This window comes from Brienomyrus brachyistius, chromosome 12 (assembly GCF_023856365.1).
Source record: "Brienomyrus brachyistius isolate T26 chromosome 12, BBRACH_0.4, whole genome shotgun sequence".
Classification (NCBI taxonomy): Eukaryota; Metazoa; Chordata; class Actinopteri; order Osteoglossiformes; family Mormyridae; genus Brienomyrus; species Brienomyrus brachyistius.
The window spans coordinates 16968317-16988689 of NC_064544.1; the positions used below are offsets into that span (position 1 = coordinate 16968317).

Sequence of the window (20373 nt, forward strand, 5' to 3'; positions counted from 1 at the left end):
AGCATAGACACGGAGGCTTAGCCCACTGACCCACATGCTACCTTTGTCTTTCAAGACAAGCAAATAAATGTATCTCTCCAGGTCTGATCTTGTTTAGTATGAATATATTATTATTGACCATAATAATTATTAATCATAATCACATAAACAATTGTACAGTCTAAAACTGGATCCTTGCTTTCAATGTGCTTCAGCTTTCTGATTGTGTGGCTTATTGTTTTGTTAGAACATTTTAACTACATGTGTATCATTCATTATTTCATTCATTCATTTTATGGCTGTAAGTTGGGGGGGAATATGACCGATTCAGTAATCAGAACCTGCCCCCGGATCCACCTAAATGGGTGAAGACCTCAACCCTTCATGTTCTACCCGAAGTTACTCCCCAGATTTATTTAATTGCAGTTTCTTATTCGTGTGATTAACTTTTCCTTTTTGTGACTCTCCCGGTCTTTTATCAGGCTTCATCCTTCATAGTGTTTTTGTTGGTCAGTGTGTGGCTCCTCACCGCCTCTCTTTTATCTGACACGTTCACTTTTTCTCTAATCAGACCAACACAGGAAGCAATCACCTCTCTGCTGCCTCTGCTGAAACCATAGCGACCAGTAGCCACGGAAAGGCATTTTTTTTGTGAGAGACTCGGAGAAGGACACTTTTTTTTTCTTACATGACATGCGTATGTTTGCCCAAATCTTTTAAATTATGAGAGTGATCTTAAGTCTAAGGTCTCGTATTGTAGCAGTTATGGGAAGTGTAGTGCTCTTTGTGTTAGCTCTGTTAGTACTTCCTGACATAGTTATTCCATTAAACTAAGCTGTTTTAACTGGCAGCAACTGTAACCAGCCAACCTCTTTGTTAATATTTACAAGAAGACTACTAGTCCTATAACACCAAGGAAATATATATCACATGTAACAGTTTCAGGAAATTTTTCAGCTAAAACATGTCCGCATGACTACCTGCACATTCTCAGGATGAAAAGCAGCAGCCCCACAAGGTCAGGTAGGCTAGTAGAGAGACATGTAATAGCATATTTAGTTCACTAGGTACCGCTTTAGAGCATTTAGGTTTATCCTAGAAACAAACAATATCAGTTTTCGGGTTTGCATAATGTAATTATGGACCGAGATGATATCAGATGAAGTTTGGGCGCAGTTAAAATCTGCCAGCATTAATGTTACGGATCAACGTCCATAAAAAGCGCAAATATTTTTTACAAGCCACATTTTGATTAAAAGTGCATTTATTCTGATGAATAATGTGAGTGTTTTGTACTAAACGTATTTAAACGTGTTTCAGTATTGGAAGTACCTAAAAGGTCAGCAGACATAAATCATTTACGCGGTGAAAGTGGTATAATAAAGTAGCGAACACCCTCCCATTCTCTCTCTCTCCCGTCCCGTTTCCTTAGCAGAGGTGTCGGGCTACAGAAAGCAGAAGTTTATCAGCTGATCAAAACCCACCAGCTACTTCAAACATATAAAGGAGAGAAATAAAAAGACGCGACGGCGGCGGCAAAACGAGGGGGAGTTAGCCTTAAAGCGCATTTCAGCTTAACGCGTATTTCAGTAAGCGGATCCAGCTCACATCACTGTAAGGCGAAACATGTACGCTTAAAAACAATGAAATAGTGACAGATCAATAAAACGTGAGATCGACGGCGTCGAGAGAACCAATCAGAAGTCGCCGCTACACGTTTCTCGAAGGTAAATCGACTGTGAGAAGTCTGTAATAATAATTGAAGTGGGCTGCTACTAAAGGCTACTAAAATATGTTTATTTATTGTTTTTTTTTTTGAGATTACAGTTCAGATGCACATAGGTTGTGCATTGTGCCCATTGTGCTGGTTATGTCACCTCTTTCACTAAAGCAGCCTGTACCAATAAAGTTCTGTATATCGTTTCTAGGTACCTCTGAGTGGATTCCGGAAACGTCTTAAATCGAAACTGTTTTTAGAGTTAATCACTTATAAGTTACGTTATACTATAGTGTTGTGCATTGTGCCGGTCATGTCACCTGTTTAATTGCAACAACCTGTACAGATGAAGGACTGTATATTTGTCGGTACCTCCTAGTGGAGTTTGCTGAAACAATGTTTAAAGTTTTCATCAACGTTGATTACCGAAGGCTACCAATTGCTTGTGAACTTGTACTTAATTTAGTAAAGCTCATTTGGAATTACAACGCATTCTTGACAGCCCAGTATTTGTTGTTAAGAAGCAATTGGGATGATTTTGAGTTAATGTTTTTTTACCATGAGTGACTGGGAGAAAGGGAGCTGCTGACTTTGAACAAAACCTTGATTTACAACTCCTCTCCAGAAATTATCAGTGCTCCATGAACCTTGCACCAGAAATGCAAAGGTCTCTCCCACTCTCTCAGTGTTCCTTCCCATATCTTTATGTGACGTCTGTATCTTCACTCCAGGTTCTTCCTCTCCTTTCCACGTGCTTATCTCTCCGTAATCTTTGTGCTCCATCTGCCTTCCCGTTCCTTCACCTGCCCGTGGTATTTGATCACCGTTTCTCTTCCTCTTCCTCCTACATCTTACCCATCCCACATTACTGTCTTCCACATGAAGATGCCGAAGTCTGGCATCTGACCCCAGCGACAGGTCTGGTTCTTGTATAATTGCTCATGGATTCCACTTTCTGGCTTTTAGTCAGTAATCAACATTGAGGGAGTTTAATTTATTGTTTCAGGGAACACTGGTGCCTGGATGGCATCACTGAAGGCATCTGGTGTGTCCAGTATCCACAGTGCCCAGTCCTGATGGTCGTTCTGTTAATTCCTTCTCAGCTGTCAGTCTTCACTTTCATTCAGTGTGGCCAAGCATGTTTCTATGCATACTTTCAATCAAGTGTTTTGGGATCAGCCTTAATGAGAGGAGTCTTGTACTATTAGCCCATGTGAGTTTGGCTATTAGGCAACATTAGTTCTGCACTGTCAGCGCACTGTTTCCAGTGGTGGGAAACACTCCATTCATCCACTGGCTGACTGGCATATTACAGAGAACCACTGGTGTGTATATGAGAGACTGAGAGATGAAAGAAAATGATGTGGCTGAGTCAGATGGTTGGTCTGTGTGCGTGCATTTGTGAACTGATGGCACAAAATTTTTCACGGCATGTGACCATGTTGAGTCAAGGGTTCGTGTGCTTGTGGGCACTGCAGTCCTTATAGAGTGTAACTGTCAGCATTATGAACTGCCGCTCTTACGACAGACTGTGCTGCCTGAGCACGCTAACTGGTGTGTGTCTCACGCGAGGGGCACAGTGTTAAATTATTGACTAGCATTGATGATTGCACCAATGTCAGTCAATACTGCAGATTAAATAAATGCTTTACGGACTTGATAGATCGACTGGTTTTAATTGACAGCTCAACTGACCAGCAGCAGGTCTCCCTGGAAAACAGTTAGAAAATCAGCAAACTGTAAAATGTGAGGTCAAGCGAGTCAGCCGTGGACACCAAGTGAAAACCAAAACGTCAGTGTACCTTTCCCCCCCCCCAAATTTTATCTTTCTCTCTGTGTATGTACTTATTTAAAAGGGTCATTTACTCTGGTCACTAATCACTCTAAAATAACCATCTGCCTAACGCTAAGATAAATATATGTGAGCTGTCTCACTGTCTCTATCTTACATTCACTGTTATTTTGGCTTTCTTTTTACGTTCCCCGTGTCTGTACAGAAGTGAGTTACTTTTAGATGTCTTTGGACAACAGGTGCAGTTTGTTTGGTTGATTATATAAAGGGTGGGAATATACCACTGCAGGACATGCAGATACTCACATTCTGTCTCTTCACACAGTGTAAACAAACTGAAAATGGCGGCGCAATGTCCCGGTTCAGCAGATCAGAGGATGAAAATATACTTTCCCTTACTTTGTTCCTCAGTGCCAGTCATATGTCTTGGGGCAGTGTATGGCTCAGCAGGTTAGGATTCTGTGCCCATAACTGGAAGTTGCTGGTTTGAGCCACAGGTTGACGTTGCTGTTGAGCAAGGCTCTTAACCCCAAATGTTACAGAAAAACAGCTTTTTCTTACCTGTAAATGTGCCTGTGTGTATCTCATGGAGAGCAAAATAGGATAAGTGAAAAGACAATATTCAGTCGGGTAGATAATTTTTTCTTACCGTAAAACATAAACAGATTAAGTAAATATAAGTTAAAAAACACAGAAATAGTCATAGATCAGAAACTGAAAAAAATGTTCACAAAAATGATACTGTTATCTTTTTGTTTACTGAGGATTTTTTCTTCGTCAGCAGATTTCATCATGCCAAATGCAGCTGGACAATAACAGCAAGGACAGCACTAAAAAATAAGGACTACACATAGTGCCCATCTTCAGCACACGTACACACACATTATATATAAGTTTTTATAGACACACACGCAAATGGCATCCTACATCCCTGCATCTCTCCAGGAGCCTGCCTCGAAGGTAAACAATGGAGGAGAATCACTTAAGGCAGCTGGTTCAGAAGAGTCCATGAAGCTGAAGAAAGAGATCTCCCTCCTAAATGGAGTCTGCCTGATTGTGGGCAACATGATCGGCTCTGGGATCTTCGTCTCTCCGAAGGGTGTGCTGATGTACAGCGCCTCCTATGGGCTGTCGCTGGTGGTGTGGACCATCGGGGGTGTTTTTTCTGTGTTTGGGGCACTTTGCTACGCAGAGCTGGGTACTACTATCACCAAGTCTGGGGCCAGCTACGCCTACATCCTGGAGGCTTTCGGTGGTTTCCTGGCCTTCATCCGCTTGTGGACATCACTGCTGATCATCGAGCCCACCAGTCAGGCTGTCATTGCCATCACCTTCTCAAATTACATGGTGCAGCCCATCTTCCCTACCTGCATTGCTCCCTACAGTGCCAACCGCCTGCTAGCCGCTGTCTGCATCTGTGAGTAAAGTGGTGGGGTGTGGTGCGGGGGGAGGGCGGAGGAGAAAACAGATGGGATTTGGCATTATTACAATACTAATGGCGGAACTATATCGTTCTTTCCTGTCAATATACTTTTAAGTTGATGAATGTGTAAGTCTGGACAGCAATGTATGGCGAGTAAATATTTTTATAATTCTGGGAACCTGACATATTTTTGTCGGTGGGGAGGGAGTTGTTTCTCACTGAGATGCAATGCCAATAGCAAAGAGATGGGATGTGGGGGTCTGACACCCCCGGAGTAGACTTGGACACGTGCTTCCTACATTACAGAGGGAAAGGGCATTCGGATCTGAGAATATGGCTCTCAGCAAAATCACAGAGACACACTCTGATTAGCTGCGCAAAACACAAATTTGCTGATAGTGGCAAGATAAAGTCCATTCTTGAATTAAAACTTTGCCCCTTACACTTATCACTAATGACGACGTAGAGTAAGACTGCTAAGAGGACAGAAAGACCCGACTGAAAAACAGAGGAACACAAGGAAAGTCGGCCAAGGTCTCAGCCATCACAGGCTGGGGAAGCAGTCTCATACTCACCCTAAAATTTTTATATAGCAGTTCTTCAGAAAAATTTTGGTGCTGAGTATGCGAGTGCTTCCTATGGAGGCGGGACTGCCCATTGGAAACACGAATGTACCTGGGTTTCTGTAGAGCAAACATTGGCAAAAGCAGCAGAGGGAGATAAGGTTAGGCGCCAAGCTCATAAATGGGTGCGAGAGAGGGCTTTGACAGGCACTGGGAAGTGCAGAATGCCCTCTCTTTCAGTGAAGGTTATCCAGTGTTAAATTGCCTCATACTGGAGGTTCCCGTGCACTGCAGCGACTGGCTCACAGAACAGCTACGGGACGAGCGGCAGTGTCACAGACGTTTAAGGTCACGCTCACTATAGCTGTTCAGCTCAAAAAAAGAAAAAGGAAGTATAGGATCTCGTGTTTGCATTAGCTTTTGTATCATTTCTTTGGTAAATGCAAGAAGAAGCCATGGCAGAGTATCTTGTTACCCTTGTGTTATTTCCTCTTTTGATTAGAGTGGCGGGCGGAATCACAGCAGCAGCCTCTGAGAGGCATGTGACAGCTGATATTAATAATGAGTGACGTCCTCTGTGTTACACAAGGTGTCTGATTCAGTCATTCACTCTCACTGTACTGAAGATAATGTACTAAGTCCATCTGTATTATAATGTCTAGTCAATAAACATGTATGTGCTCTTTCCTCTCTCTCTCTCTCTCTCTCCTCTCTCTCTCTCTCTCTCTCTCTCTCTCTCTCTGCTGTTCTCAGCTTTTTTTCTCTCTGAAAAACAACTGATAGGACTGCTGGTGTCAGCAGCCCCATTTCCTTAAGCCAGAGAGTCTCCCTGTTTGATATACTGCCGTACACAACAATACATTCATTCCCTAGCATGACACACACTGTATAATTACAAACAACACACTGCAACAAATAAAATACTGTTTGACATTCAGTTTTAGGGGATTTCCCCAAATCATCAGGTTTTTTCCAGGTTTGGCTGTCTTGTTGGGACACTGACTCCCATGAGGCAGTTAAACCTTCTCTCTCTCTCTCTCTCTCTCTCACACACACACACACACACACACACACAAGTTGGTCCTCCAATCTAAATGAGGACCTTCCATTCATTTCTATGGGAAACCCTAATCCCAATCCTCGACACCCTTAACCCCTACCCATCCCTAACCTTAATCACAAGTAACCAACCCAAATACAAGACTTTTGGCACTTTTACATTTTTGATCGCGTTCACAGATTTTTATAAAACTGAGGTTATTCAAATGGGGACCTGAAGAAGTGTCCTCAAAAGTAAGGAGGTTTGAGGTCTTACTGCACTTTGGGGACATTTTGGTGCCCAAATGTGATCTATGCAAACACACACACACACAGTAATCTTAAGCCGTGTGTGTGGGATCCATGCCTGCCTGGATTACTCTCTGATCTGAGGCCTGAAGGGTACTTGACCTTACTGACCTCTTTTCCTGGAATGGGAATTAATAATAAAGCAAAGTATTACCACCGAGGTATGTGAAGGGGTGCTCAGATCCCACCAGATGCAGAAGCAGACATTTTTTTCTGGTTTTTATACAGTGTCCCATTTTTGAGTTTTACTAAATCGGGTTAAATACTTTCCTGCCAGAGTTTATGCCCAAACCCTTCTGATTTTGGCTGGTCTAGTTTAACACTGTCCTACATACTTCACTTACAATTGTGTCTGTGTGTGTGTCTGGGTGCTGAAGGATACTCTGTGTCTGTGTGTGTCTGTGTGTGTGTCTGGGTGCTGAAGGATACTCTGTGCCTGTGTGTGTCTGGGTGCTGAAGGATACTCTGTGTCTGTGTGTGTGTCTGGGTGCTGAAGGATACTCTGTGCTTGTGTGTGTGTCTGGGTGCTGAAGGATACTCTGTGTCTGTGTGTGTCTGTGTGTGTGTCTGGGTGCTGAAGGATACTCTGTGTCTGTGTGTGTCTGGGTGCTGAAGGATACTCTGTGCCTGTGTGTGTGTCTGTGTGTGTGTCTGGGTGCTGAAGGATACTCTGTGTCTGTGTGTGTCTGGGTGCTGAAGGATACTCTGTGCATGTGTGTGTGTCTGGGTGCTGAAGGATACTCTGTGCCTGTGTGTGTGTCTGGGTGCTGAAGGATACTCTGTGCCTGTGTGTGTGTCTAGGTGCTGAAGGATACTCTGTGTCTGTGTGTGTGTCTGGGTGCTGAAGGATACTCTGTGTCTTTGTGTGTCTGGGTGCTGAAGGATACTCTGTGTCTGTGTGTGTGTCTGTGTGTGTGCGTAGGTGCTGAAGGATATTCTGTGTCTGTGTGTGTGTCTGGGTTCTGAAGGATACTCTGTCTCTGTGTGTGTGTCTGGGTGCTGAAGGATACTCTGTGTCTGTGTGTGTGCGTAGGTGCTGAAGGATATTCTGTGTCTGTGTGTGTGTCTGGGTGCTGAAGGATACTCTGTGTCTGTGTGTGTCTGGGTGCTGAAGGATACTCTGTGTCTGTGTGTGTGTCTGGGTGCTGAAGGATACTCTGTGTCTGTGTGTGTCTGGGTGCTGAAGGATACTCTGTGTCTGTGTGTGTGCCTGGGTGCTGAAGGATACTCTGTGTCTGTGTGTGTGTCTGGGTGCTGAAGGATACTCTGTGTCTTTGTGTGTCTGGGTGCTGAAGGATACTCTGTGTCTGTGTGTGTGTCTGTGTGTGTGCGTAGGTGCTGAAGGATATTCTGTGTCTGTGTGTGTGTCTGGGTTCTGAAGGATACTCTGTCTCTGTGTGTGTGTCTGGGTGCTGAAGGATACTCTGTGTCTGTGTGTGTGCGTAGGTGCTGAAGGATATTCTGTGTCTGTGTGTGTGTCTGGGTGCTGAAGGATACTCTGTGTCTGTGTGTGTCTGGGTGCTGAAGGATACTCTGTGCCTGTGTGTGTGTCTGGGTGCTGAAGGATACTCTGTGCCTGTGTGTGTGTCTAGGTGCTGAAGGATACTCTGTGTCTGTGTGTGTGTCTGGGTGCTGAAGGATATTCTGTGTCTGTGTGTGTCTGGGTGCTGAAGGATACTCTGTGTCTGTGTGTGTGTCTGTGTGTGTGCGTAGGTGCTGAAGGATACTCTGCGTCTGTGTGTGTGCGTAGGTGCTGAAGGATACTCTGCGTCTGTGTGTGTGCCTGGGTGCTGAAGGATACTCTGTGTCTGTGTGTGTGTCTAGGTGCTGAAGGATACTCTGTGTCTGTGTGTGTGCCTGGGTGCTGAAGGATACTCTGTGTCTGTGTGTGTGTCTGGGTGCTGAAGGATACTCTGTGTCTGTGTGTGTCTGGGTGCTGAAGGATACTCTGTGTCTGTGTGTGTGCCTGGGTGCTGAAGGATACTCTGTGCCTGTGTGTGTGCGTAGGTGCTGAAGGATACTCTGTGTGTGTGCCTGGGTGCTGAAGGATACTCTGTGTCTGTGTGTGTGTCTGGGTGCTGAAGGATACTCTGTGTCTGTGTGTGTGTCTGGGTGCTGAAGGATACTCTGTGTCTGTGTGTGTCTGGGTGCTGAAGGATACTCTGTGTCTGTGTGTGTGCCTGGGTGCTGAAGGATACTCTGTGTCTGTGTGTGTGCCTGGGTGCTGAAGGATACTCTGTGCCTGTGTGTGTGCGTAGGTGCTGAAGGATACTCTGTGTCTGTGTGTGCCTGGGTGCTGAAGGATACTCTGTGCATGTGTGTGTGTCTGGGTGCTGAAGGATACTCTGTGTCTGTGTGTGTGTCTGGGTGCTGAAGGATACTCTGTGTCTGTGTGTGTCTGGGTGCTGAAGGATACTCTGTGTCTGTGTGTGTGCCTGGGTGCTGAAGGATACTCTGTGTCTGTGTGTGTGTCTGGGTGCTGAAGGATACTCTGTGTCTGTGTGTGTCTGTGTGTGTGTCTGGGTGCTGAAGGATACTCTGTGCATGTGTGTGTGTCTGGGTGCTGAAGGATACTCTGTGCCTGTGTGTGTGTCTGTGTGTGTGTCTGGGTGCTGAAGGATACTCTGTGTCTGTGTGTGTGTCTGGGTGCTGAAGGATACTCTGTGTCTTTTTCTCAGGCTTGCTGACCTTTGTCAACTGTGCCTATGTCAAGTGGGGGACGCGCGTCCAGGACTTCTTCACCTATGCCAAGGTCATCGCCCTTATTGCTGTCATCATCACTGGCCTGGTCAAGATCTTCCTGGGTATGGAGACAGGGGGTGACCCAGAGATCCGACTGGGGGACACAGTAAGAGGCAGAAATGCTGCTGAAAAGACTGACTTAAAAGAGAGGCAATAAAGGGAATTACGGAAATGACCGTGGGAACGAAGGTTCATATATTTATAAATTAAATGATATAAGAAAGGAAGCCTTTGGTAATAGTATCTTTCTCTGCTTCTCTGTCTTCCTTTTTGTCTCCCTGTCGATGTCCCTGCTCTGGGGCACCAGGTCACACTCAGAATTTCGACAGGCTGTTTGAGGGCTCCTCACAGGACCCCGGCGCTGTGGCTCTGGCCCTCTACTCGGCCCTCTTCTCCTACTCCGGCTGGGACACACTCAACTTTGTCACAGAGGAGATCAAGAACCCCGAGCGGTGGGTGTCAGCGTCGTACTGCAGCAGAGCCCCGGGGGGGGGTTAGTGGGGAGACCGGGATTAGGAGTATGGCCCCAGCCAGTGCTCAGGAGGGGCTGAAGGAGGCATGGAGGAGCCAGAGAAACAGCTGGGACAGGCTAACTAGGACTGAGGAGGGTGGGGTGAGGGCCAAAGGTCACCTTTCTGATGGCGGCTTATATCAAAGTAGTAACATCCTCTATATCATCACTTTCAGCTTCCTTTACTGTTTTGACTGGTGTTTCTCACACAGCTAGTTACAAAAATCCGTAGTTTAATATCTAAAGTTTAACCCTGCAAGAGGGAGGGGTTAAGTCATGGTTCATACTTGTAAAAATACTGTGTATGTCTGGAAAAACTGATATGCCTGGATGTGTTTCATAGATGACAAGATGTCAACTTTCAATACGATAGAATTCTGATTTGCATAGCTAAAAAGCTGTAGCAGATTTCAAATATTTTGTTCATTTAGCACCACCCATGAGTAACGAGTAAGGATACAAAATGCATGAATTTGCTCTCACAGCAGAACTGAAGACATCTCAACCTTCGGGTGTCATCTTGTACTGAGTATCTGTGTTTGTCGCCCCCTGGTGTTTGAACGACAGAAACCTTCCACTGGCCATTGCCATCTCTATGCCAATAGTGACTGTGATCTACATCCTGACCAACGTGGCGTACTACACAGTGCTAGATATGCAGGCCATTCTGGACAGCGATGCTGTGGCTGTGGTAAGACCGTCTGCATCTCCGAAGGAGAAGTTAAACAATTGGACTTCAAAGAAAAGGATGGCAGGGAATTGCTGCATATTTTCTGTAATGATAGTAGGGTTGTTATCTATAAAACACATGTTCCATTTGTGTTAAATGTGCAATGCGCTACACATTTACTTCATTTAGATTTATCGTGCATTTTAATTGATCATTATTGATTATTATTGCAGACTTTTGCAGACCAGGTGTTTGGGGTGTTCAATTGGACCATTCCTCTTGCAGTCGCCTTCTCCTGCTTTGGGGGACTCAATGCATCCATCCTGGCTGCCTCACGGTGAGTGGTGCTCCTTATCAGTGTCAGCACCAGCCTGCTCTGTACATGACAGCTGAAAGGTGTTTGGAAATAGGGAGCAAATGATACTCTGCATGTTAAAAGCTTCTGTGGACTAATAGTCAGGGTTCTTCTTCTAATATGGTTTGCTGACAGCAGACGCAGAAGCCTATTTTATGATCAGTCGTATTGAGCTTGATTTATGGAGTTCCATGATTCTCAAACTATAGTGTGTGAGTGCCCTCTAGTGGTATATGGAGATATCTCCCTTTATGACATTGGTCATAATGGTGGTACACGTCTCGCTCCCTGTCTCACAGGTTGTTCTTCGTGGGCTCCAGGGAGGGCCATCTCCCTGACTCCCTATGCATGATCCATGTGCACCGCTTCACCCCCATCCCTGCCCTGCTCTTCAATGTCAGTCCCATCAGGGGTCCTCCGCATGTTGCCATTACATGTTTGTCTGGGCGTGCATGTGACGGCGAATGGGCACGCACTACTGTGTATTCACATGGCATGTTGGTATCACTGCACGGTGGTGTGTAACTTTGATGCATGGTTGCCCACTTTTGTGGATACCCATCTCTGGGGTTTCGTACATTAAAAATGGGAATGTAGCTATAACGATCCATTATGTGCTGCTGTTTAGGGGGCCATGGCCTTGGTCTACCTCTGTGTGGAGGACATCTTCAAACTGATTAATTACTACAGCTTCAGTTACTGGTTCTTTGTGGGTCTGTCCATCTTGGGGCAACTCTACCTGCGCTGGAAGCAACCTGACCGACAACGACCCCTGAAGGTAAGGCTCCATATTCACATCCACAGTGTTTCCGCATTTAAAGTACATTAACTGCTCTCATGCTGTTAATGGTGCGGTATGCTAACGGTCTTACTCCCCCCCCAGCTCAGTATCTTCTTCCCAGTGGTCTTCTGTCTGTGCACGGTGTTCCTCGTGGTGGTCCCTCTCTACAGTGACACTGTCAACTCCCTGATTGGCATCGGCATTGCCCTATCAGGAGTGCCCGTTTACTTCCTGTGCTGCTACACGCCTGCACACCGCAGGCCTCTCTGGGTGCGCAAGGCCATCGGTGAGCAGGCCCAAAACCTGAGACCTCGGCCGGTTATTGACTTATGCTGCAAATGGTGCCAAAGTTAAACTTTACATTACAAATGTATTTCATGATTGACCTTCTGTTATGAAGAAATGACACTGACACTCCTGCACTCCACCCTGTCCCCATTCTCAGCATCCTTAGGTCATTTCATTCAGAAGGTCTGCTATTCTGTTCTGACGGAGATGGATGATGCCAAAACACAGTAAGACCCACAAAACCGTAAAGAACTTCTGACAACGTAAACCAAATGCCAACTGGGAGAACACCTGCTGGCTATCAACTTGAAGACAGACTGCCCAGTTACCAACACTCGAGTTTGGCCAGCTCACCTTGGAGCCCTGAAGCCTCTCAGCAGGCCTCTGATTCCATCAGGAGAACCTTCCCAACCTGGAATGAATGGGAACTTATCCCTCCACACACACCATTTGTCCCCCCTTGCTGAAGGATCCAACATGGTGACCGACTATGAGCCGGTAGATATTAGCAAAATAATGATTCTGCACTACCTGTGTAACTTATTGAGATGAATGGATAACTTGTAGCACCCGAGTGGGGGGTAAGCAGGTAGATAAACTAACAAAAAGCACTTTTTAAGTTGGAATGGAAATCAGATTGTTTTCTTTAACATTGTTATTCTTAGCACTTGTTTGTACAATGCCCCTAGTAGAACAAATACAGATGTCTGGTGGTCCTATCATCCATCCTCTATATAAATACACACGTATAAATGTGGGACCCTTTCACATTACCATGTATTTAGAACTACAGAAGGAATGATTATTCTGGGTAGGGACAGAAACATCACTAGTTTAGTGCATTAACAATTAACAAAGTAGTACAGTACTCTGAGACTCAAGCAAAACGGTAGTAGGTGTCTCAAGGCCATCATTGCTGGGGTCATGAAACAGGGCTGAATGAGCTGCTTGATGGTATACAGGGATACGCTGGAGGAGAGGCTAACGGCTTAAGCAGTCTGAGTGATTTAGGTTTAGTGGGACATTAACATTATCTTCAGTCGCCCCACCTGTCCTGGAAGTTCCGGGAGTCTCCTGCAAACTGACATCATGACTGAAAACACCACACTATGTGGTATAAGCTAAATACTGGCCAAACCTCACCAGCACCCCTCATCCCAGCTGTCCCTCATCTGCCTCCCTAAAATCAATATTCCTGAGGTGGGATTCCTTCACCTTCTTGAGTGGAGAGAAATTACAGAAACATGAAAATCAGGATTAATAAAAAAGTCAATGAACTGGATGTTCTCTATACACAACCTCCAGTCCTTAGTCTATCTTCACCTTCCTTCTCTTTCAACTTGTGGGAACTGTGGGAAAAGTACATCCCAAACTGAACATGCATCTGTCTTATCAGAATACCCATCTGTCACTCTGCTTGTCTGGAGCAGGACAGTGTGAACTGACATCCGGCGAGCATTTCAGGCATTAGACACAGTGCTGGGGGTGGGGGTTAGGGTCCTCGCCTCCTGTTATTTATCATCTACAGGATGGAGAAAGCTGTCAAACTATGCATTTCAGGCAACAAACATTTGCTGAGATCATCATCTTTTAAACGTAATTGTTTTTATTATTCCTTCCATCTTCCTCACGTTCTCAACCTATATGCACATTTACATCTTCATGGAGCACTGAACCGCCTGGTCCTCCCCTCATCCAATGGTTTCCTCCCAGGGCCTCTTCTTCAGGCTCTCTGTCTCTGTCTGTGACTTGGGATTGACCGTTTTTAGTGCTGTGCCTGACGCTGCCGTTTGCTGCAAAGGATTGTGTGTGAAAGTCTGTCTCAGGGGGCCTGGGGGGTAGAAAAATGTCTCCTGTTAGATACACTTTCAGCTCATCCAAAAAAAAACACAAACGTCGGAGCCGACCGATATTCTCACCTTTGGCTGCTAAGTCCAGGTGGTTCTTTATGCGTTTCTCTCTTTCGTCCAGCTGGTGGGCGAGCTGAGCATTCTTCCAGCCTGAGAACCCGGCAGGACGAAACACACCATTAGTGCCAGCAGGACGGGCAAAGAGAGATGCTAAACCGGGGATGCTAAGATTAGGAGATGCTAACTTCTCGGTGCACCTGGAAATGTACTAATAGATAAGGACTGAAAGCAACGGAAATGAAACATGGGGAAGTATATGGGAAGGAGATGCATTTGGGTGTGTGGCTCAGTGCCCGTGATCAGAACTTTGTGGGTTTGAATCCCCGGGGCCAGCAGACTGAAGGTATCATTGGGCCCCAGATCAAGGCCCTTAACCCCCACCTCTAGGGCCGCCGCACCCTAGCTGACCCTGTGCTGTGGCCCCTAAGGTTTCTCTCACCGGTATGTGTTTGTGTGTCTCATGGAAAACAAGGAGGAGTGTGTGAATAGAGAATATCCCCATAGGGATGAATAAAGTATCATATTTTATTCTATCATACACAGAGATATTCGCACATTTTGGTTTCACTCTGCCCATCTTCCTTTTTTCCATTACACCTTCAGATCTGTACGGTCGTCTCCAACAAATGCAATGCACTTGCCTCCCATTGGTTCTCACATTCTACAGCTGAGCCCCTTATTGGTCTAAGCTGGGGATGGGCAGTCTTAACCAGAAAGGGCCGGTGTATGTGTGGGTTTTTGCTGCAACTCCCTAATTAGATGACCAAGTAGAGGACTGATTGGCTAAAGGAGTCTCACACCTGGTTATGAACAGCTGACCTAAAGGTTATCCCAAAAACCCGTGTACACACCGGCCCTTTCAGGTAAGACTGCATACCCCTGGTCTAGGTACTCTGCTCCAACCCACTAGCCACCACGCGGTATTGCGGGATGCTGGACCCCTGTACCTGTCTTTATGCTCTTGATGAAGCCCTCATTCTGTGGCAGTGCAGACTGAGGGTGCTTGATGCGATCGGGAATCCCCAGCTTCTGTCGGACTGCTGGGTGTCTAAGCAAGGCCACCTGACCCAGTGAGAAGACGTTAGAGGTCAACCAGTAGGTGAATACTGCCTGCAGGGGGGGGGGGGGGGGAGAGAGAGAGAGAGAGAGAGAGAGAGAGAGAGAGAGAGAAAGATGTCAGCAGTCACTAAGCAAATGTAACTATAAACAACTATAAGTAGTGAGAGGACAGGCAGAGGTGTTTCTCTGACCGTGGGGAAGTTGATGGTGAGCGGCAGGATGACAAAGGGCATGATCCTGAACACGGTCTTCATCGCACGCAGGTTGGGGTTATCGATACCAGACTCGGCCCCCAGCTAAAATGAAGAGATTTACACCTGGGTTGATGAACATTTCAGAGTAATAATAAAGATCCTACGCCACTGAATTAAATACCTTCAAAACTCTCTGCATTCCATTGCTGTACTGGAACCTGGTGGTTTTCCATTGTAAAGTATGCAATCTGTACCCGAGCTGTAACCACGATAACATGGCCCTGCTAGCATGATCAAACCCAGCCGGTTGCGTCACCACAACGCGGTATATTGGTGCATTTCCTATAACACGGCACTTGAGAATTCCTAACCTCCTCAAAGAAGTACTACAGAACGGCTAATCGGAATGGATTTGTAATGCAAATTTAAGCATTAGCGATTGCCAATCCCGCTAACATTTGATGCTTGCATGAGAGAGATTCTCACAGATGTGCTAAAAAATGAGGAAATTAGCACATAGTAAATCATGATGTACACTGTGTGAGCAGTAAATAGGCATCTCTTCGGTTTCACGTCACACTGTCGCTCTCCAAACCCGGTAACGCCTTTACAGAGCTGACCCTTCTGCAGTGGAAAACCAACAGGAGCTGGAACCGCACTGTAACTAGACTCACTTCATGGTATGACTCTGGAAAGGCTCGATTACTGTATGCCAGTGGAAAAGTGCTATTGGTAAAGCAACCAAACTAGTTCTGCCCAATCCTAAATCATTACTCAGCTTAGATTTCTACAGTCATGTCAAAAACTACTTTTCACCCAAAATTAAAGCAGGGTGTATGTGAACTCTGAGAACATACATAAAAACGGCTGGTCATTCCACCAAGGCTGCATTGTTAAGGAAGCAGTACCTCAAGAATCGCAAACATTGTTCCTGTCACTGCCAGTGGAAGAATATAGAAGGGGTCAGCAGCAGTGAGGTCAGAGAACCACCACAGTCCGCCACTTTGCATGCTGGGAACTGGCAGGTATGACATCTTCCTGAGGGCAATGAAGAAGGAGATAAAGATGGGTGCCTGAAACAGAGAGGAAAGTAAGTTTATGGTTTTCACAATGTACGTGTCATGACAACATACAAAAAGAAATATACAAAGAACATACCTGCACCAGAGGAACTAGGAACCCACGGATAGGATTAACGTCATGCTTCTTCTGGAAGAACATCATCTCTGAATAGGCCTTTGAGACTGAAAAAGGGAAAATATCAGAGCTGAGCATTAGACTGATACAAAGAGAAAAATCAAATGCAAGTTATGTACGGCATAACACTGCTGGTTGAAGTTTTGGCCAACAGAGCAGAGTGGCCAACAGCCATTTGTCAATGAGCTACTGAGCCTGAGGAGCAGTGAAGCTCAGAAACACTGAGGTATGAAGGGGGGGGGGGGTGTGCGACAGACTGACACTCAAACTTGTTTCCACTCCTCTTGGCCTCGTTCATGCGGTTACTGAGCTTGGTCATCTCAGGCAGCACGTTGTTGAGTTTAGCCGCTTCCCTCTGGCCCTTGACGATCACTGGGAACACCGCGCACCTGGCCAGCACTGTGCCTGTGGGAAGGAAGGGCAATGTGATTTGGTAAGAACCAGGGCTGTGGGGGGGGGCAGGGTTTATAAACCTGCAAGTGCCCCTCCTTGCCACCCTTCCACCTTTGAAAGGGCTTTTTGTCAGTTTTTAGAGGAACTGCAACATGGAGTTACTGCCACTAAGCAGGACCACAGAGGAAAGTGCTAGAGCTGTAAAAGACGGAGACCTTAAAATGGAGCCAATCTACCCAATCTATGTAACACTCTGTCTGATTTGTATAATTTGAGAACTATTCTCATTAGTTAGAATTGAGAAACAAGGTCATTATGGTTATTAGAACTTTAAAAAAGATAAATATCATTTTAGTACATGTGAACTATCTAGCAAACAATCAAACCACAAATAGTAAATTACACATGAAGCATAAACAATCATAATCTGTTACCATGGATACCACACCTTTGCACATCCTGACAGTAAAAGACAGAGCAGCTCAGTTAAGTGCAAACAGTTTTTGCAAAGTATAAACAGCAGGTGCTTGGCTGTCATATTTTATTATTGTTGATCAGCTGGCTGGCTGTAATGTGGCTCATTAGGGTCAAAGGGAGCAAATTCCAAGTGAAGATTCTCAAGTAAGCATCTTAAGACAACACTACAATGCCCCCATACTGTCATATGCAACTGCAGCTCCTTACCTACTACAATTGCAGCCCACCACGGCATGCCCATGTCTATATGCATGCACTCCAGGATATTCTGAATCACTCCCACGGGGGTGTATCCTCCCAGGCCGAGCTCTGATAGGCTGAGCTCCGGCTCCATGCCCTGCAGCACATCCAGGGCCACGGGAGACACCTCTGAGACCTGCTCTACAGGCGGCTGTGTGAGCAGGGGGTTTGTTAGGGAGCTGAGGTCCGGGGCAGGAGGTGGCACATCCGAGGTGGTGCCAGAGGAGGTGACAGCTTCAACCACTGTCTGAAATATGAAACGTTCAATAATATTCAACACACAGCATGACCATCCTCTGTGTGTGTGTCTGGGGGGAATGATTCCATCTTGTAACTTGGAAATATAAATATGTATTTACATTTTGGACAGACTTCTGTATATCTGTTGCATTACTTGTTCTCATAGTTCAGCAGCCTGATGAATATTTCTCGAACGCACCTGAGGTATACCGTTCCTAACAGACATTTACAGAAACTATTTTAATGGATTCAATGAAATGACAGCAGCTGTCTTTCAAGCGTCTGAAATCAGTCACATTTTAAAGGCAGGTTAAAATTAACTCAAAAGAATGCAGGGTAAGAAAATAAGACATTGCTAAATACAAAATCTTACTTCACGTACCTGTGAGCTGTTATGCCTGATGGATACGGAGTTGATAAATAAGTGTCCATTGTGATGCCGACCCAGGGAGGCACAGGTGATATAACCCCTAACGGCTCTGACGGAAAGAATCGGTGTTTTCTGGGGAAAGACAAAAAGCAGTGAAACAAAATAAATATCTTCAAAATGCATTAAATCCTCAATCACGCGTTTAGTCGAGCGATTAACGATGTTACGCATCGTTGTAGCAGAAACATGAACGACTGTCAAAGTCACAGCCACACACACGTAAGCGCTGGACTGCCATCGCTGTAATGAAACTAGCGTAAGCATTTCAATAAAACTTACCGAGCCCTGCCTGGATATTAACCGCTGCGCACTACTGCCGGTTCTATCTGTATTTCTCAGTAAATTTCTTGCGAGGGAACACGGAGTGACCCCGCTCCTGAGCGCAGCCATGTTGGGAATTTGCGAAAGGAAGGACGTAAGGTAAGTCCAGAAGGACAAACCTTGCGCCCTGTTACTTATGCGTTGTAATATTTAGAACATTCTTGCTTATAATGCTCTGTTTTACTTTAACGGTTATTGCTTTTTGTTTTATCAGTTAACCTAGGTTCTTTAACACATATAATAACTTATTAAATAAATATTAAAAATGTATCATTTGAACTTTCTTCTCTAATTCCAGCCTGTGTATCCAAATCAGTCATAAACATATACACTACTGCAAATCATAAATTAATCATATTAATTTAATTTTGTTTATTTTATTCTCTGAAAATAATATTTATTTTTAAGTTAAGTAACATTTTCCGACAAGGATAACATCAGTTTTATAAAAAAAAAATTGTAAATGCAATAAAAAAAATAAAAATAAAAATGCCCAAAATGCTGTATTTTGTATGGTTTCTAATGGTTATGGTTAGGGCTGGGTAGGGGTTAAGGTCGTCACAGTTGAGATTGAACACAAGAATGACTGGAGAGTCCACATGAAGATATGTGTGCGTATGTGAGCGGGTATACAGCGGTGTGAAAAGGTGTTTGCTCCTGGTTTCTTATTTTTTGTATGTTTGTCACGCATAAATGTTTCAGATCATCAATCACATTTAAATATTAGACAAAAATGACACAAGTAAACACAAAGTGCAGTTTTTAAATGGAGGTGTTCATTATTAAGGGGGGAAAAAGTCCAAACCGATGTGGCCCTGTGTGAAAAAGTGATTGCCCCCTAACCCTAATAACTGGTTGGGCCACCCATAGCAGCAACAGCTGCAATCAAGTGTTTGTGATAACTGGCAATAAGTCTTTTACAGCGTTGTGGAGAAATTTTGCCCCACTCATCTTTGCAGAATTGTTGTAATTCAGCCACATGCCACAGTATTTTAATCGGATTCAGGTCAGGACTTTGACTAGGCCACTCCAAAGTCTTCGTTTTGCTTTTCTTAAGCCATTCAGAGGTGGACTTGCTGGCGTGTTTTGGATCATTGTCCTGCTGCAGAACCCAAGTGCACTTCAGCTTGAGGGCATGAACGGATGGCTGGACATTCTCCTTATGGATGTTTTGGTAGACAGTAAAACTCATGGCTCCATTTACCACAGCAAGTCTTCCAGGTCGTGAAGCAGCAAAACAGCCGCAGACCATCACACTACCACCACCATATTTTACCGTTGGTATGATGTTCCTTTTCTGAGATGCTGTGTTACTTTTACGCCAGATGTACTGGGACACACACCTTCTTTTGTCTCATCAGTCCACAGAATATTGCCCTAAAAGTCTTGGGGATCATCAAGATGTTTTCTGGCAAAACTGAGATGAGCCTTTATGTTCCTTTTGCTCAGCAGTGGTTTTCGCCTTGGAGCCATTTCTGCCCAGTCTCTTTCTTATGCTGGAGTCATGAACACTGACCTTAACTGAGGCAAGTGAGGCCTGCAGCTCTTTGGATGTTCTTCTGGAGTCTTCTTTGACCTCTTGGATGAGTCGTCGCTGCGCTCTTGGTGTAAGTTTGGTGGGCTGGCCACTCCTGGGAAGGTTCACTACTGTCCCATGTTTTCGCCATTTGTGGATAATGACTCTCATTGTGGTTTGAGTCCCAAAGCTTTAGAAATGGCTTTATACCCTTTTCCAGACTGATAG

The 20373-nt window shown here is 45.1% G+C and overlaps 2 protein-coding genes and 1 long non-coding RNA gene across 3 annotated transcripts; 2 read left to right on the forward strand and 1 right to left on the reverse strand.

Moving 5' to 3' along the window:
- The first annotated feature begins 1380 nt into the window (after nucleotides 1–1380).
- slc7a7 (solute carrier family 7 member 7) lies at nucleotides 1381–13466 on the forward strand. Its single transcript, XM_048971716.1, has 10 exons — nucleotides 1381–1706; nucleotides 4273–4905; nucleotides 9500–9625; nucleotides 9871–10015; nucleotides 10642–10765; nucleotides 10978–11081; nucleotides 11399–11495; nucleotides 11728–11877; nucleotides 11983–12166; nucleotides 12326–13466. The coding sequence occupies exons 2-10, from the start codon at nucleotides 4404–4406 to the stop codon at nucleotides 12397–12399; spliced, it is 1506 nt and encodes a 501-aa protein (XP_048827673.1). The 5' UTR covers nucleotides 1381–1706; nucleotides 4273–4403; the 3' UTR covers nucleotides 12400–13466.
- LOC125705262 (uncharacterized) lies at nucleotides 7490–8818 on the forward strand. Its single transcript, XR_007381457.1, has 4 exons — nucleotides 7490–7585; nucleotides 7855–8072; nucleotides 8268–8450; nucleotides 8646–8818. It is a non-coding gene; the product is annotated as an uncharacterized LOC125705262 (long non-coding RNA).
- A 287-nt stretch (nucleotides 13467–13753) lies between the features above and the next one.
- On the reverse strand, nucleotides 13754–18747 carry oxa1l (OXA1L mitochondrial inner membrane protein). The gene is made up of 10 exons (XM_048971701.1): nucleotides 18588–18747; nucleotides 18261–18380; nucleotides 17606–17885; nucleotides 16790–16933; nucleotides 16490–16575; nucleotides 16240–16404; nucleotides 15329–15433; nucleotides 15026–15188; nucleotides 14088–14168; nucleotides 13754–13999 (listed from the first exon to the last, which is right to left on the reverse strand). The coding sequence occupies exons 1-10, from the start codon at nucleotides 18696–18698 to the stop codon at nucleotides 13860–13862; spliced, it is 1395 nt and encodes a 464-aa protein (XP_048827658.1). The 5' UTR covers nucleotides 18699–18747; the 3' UTR covers nucleotides 13754–13859.
- Nucleotides 18748–20373: the final 1626 nt, after the last annotated feature.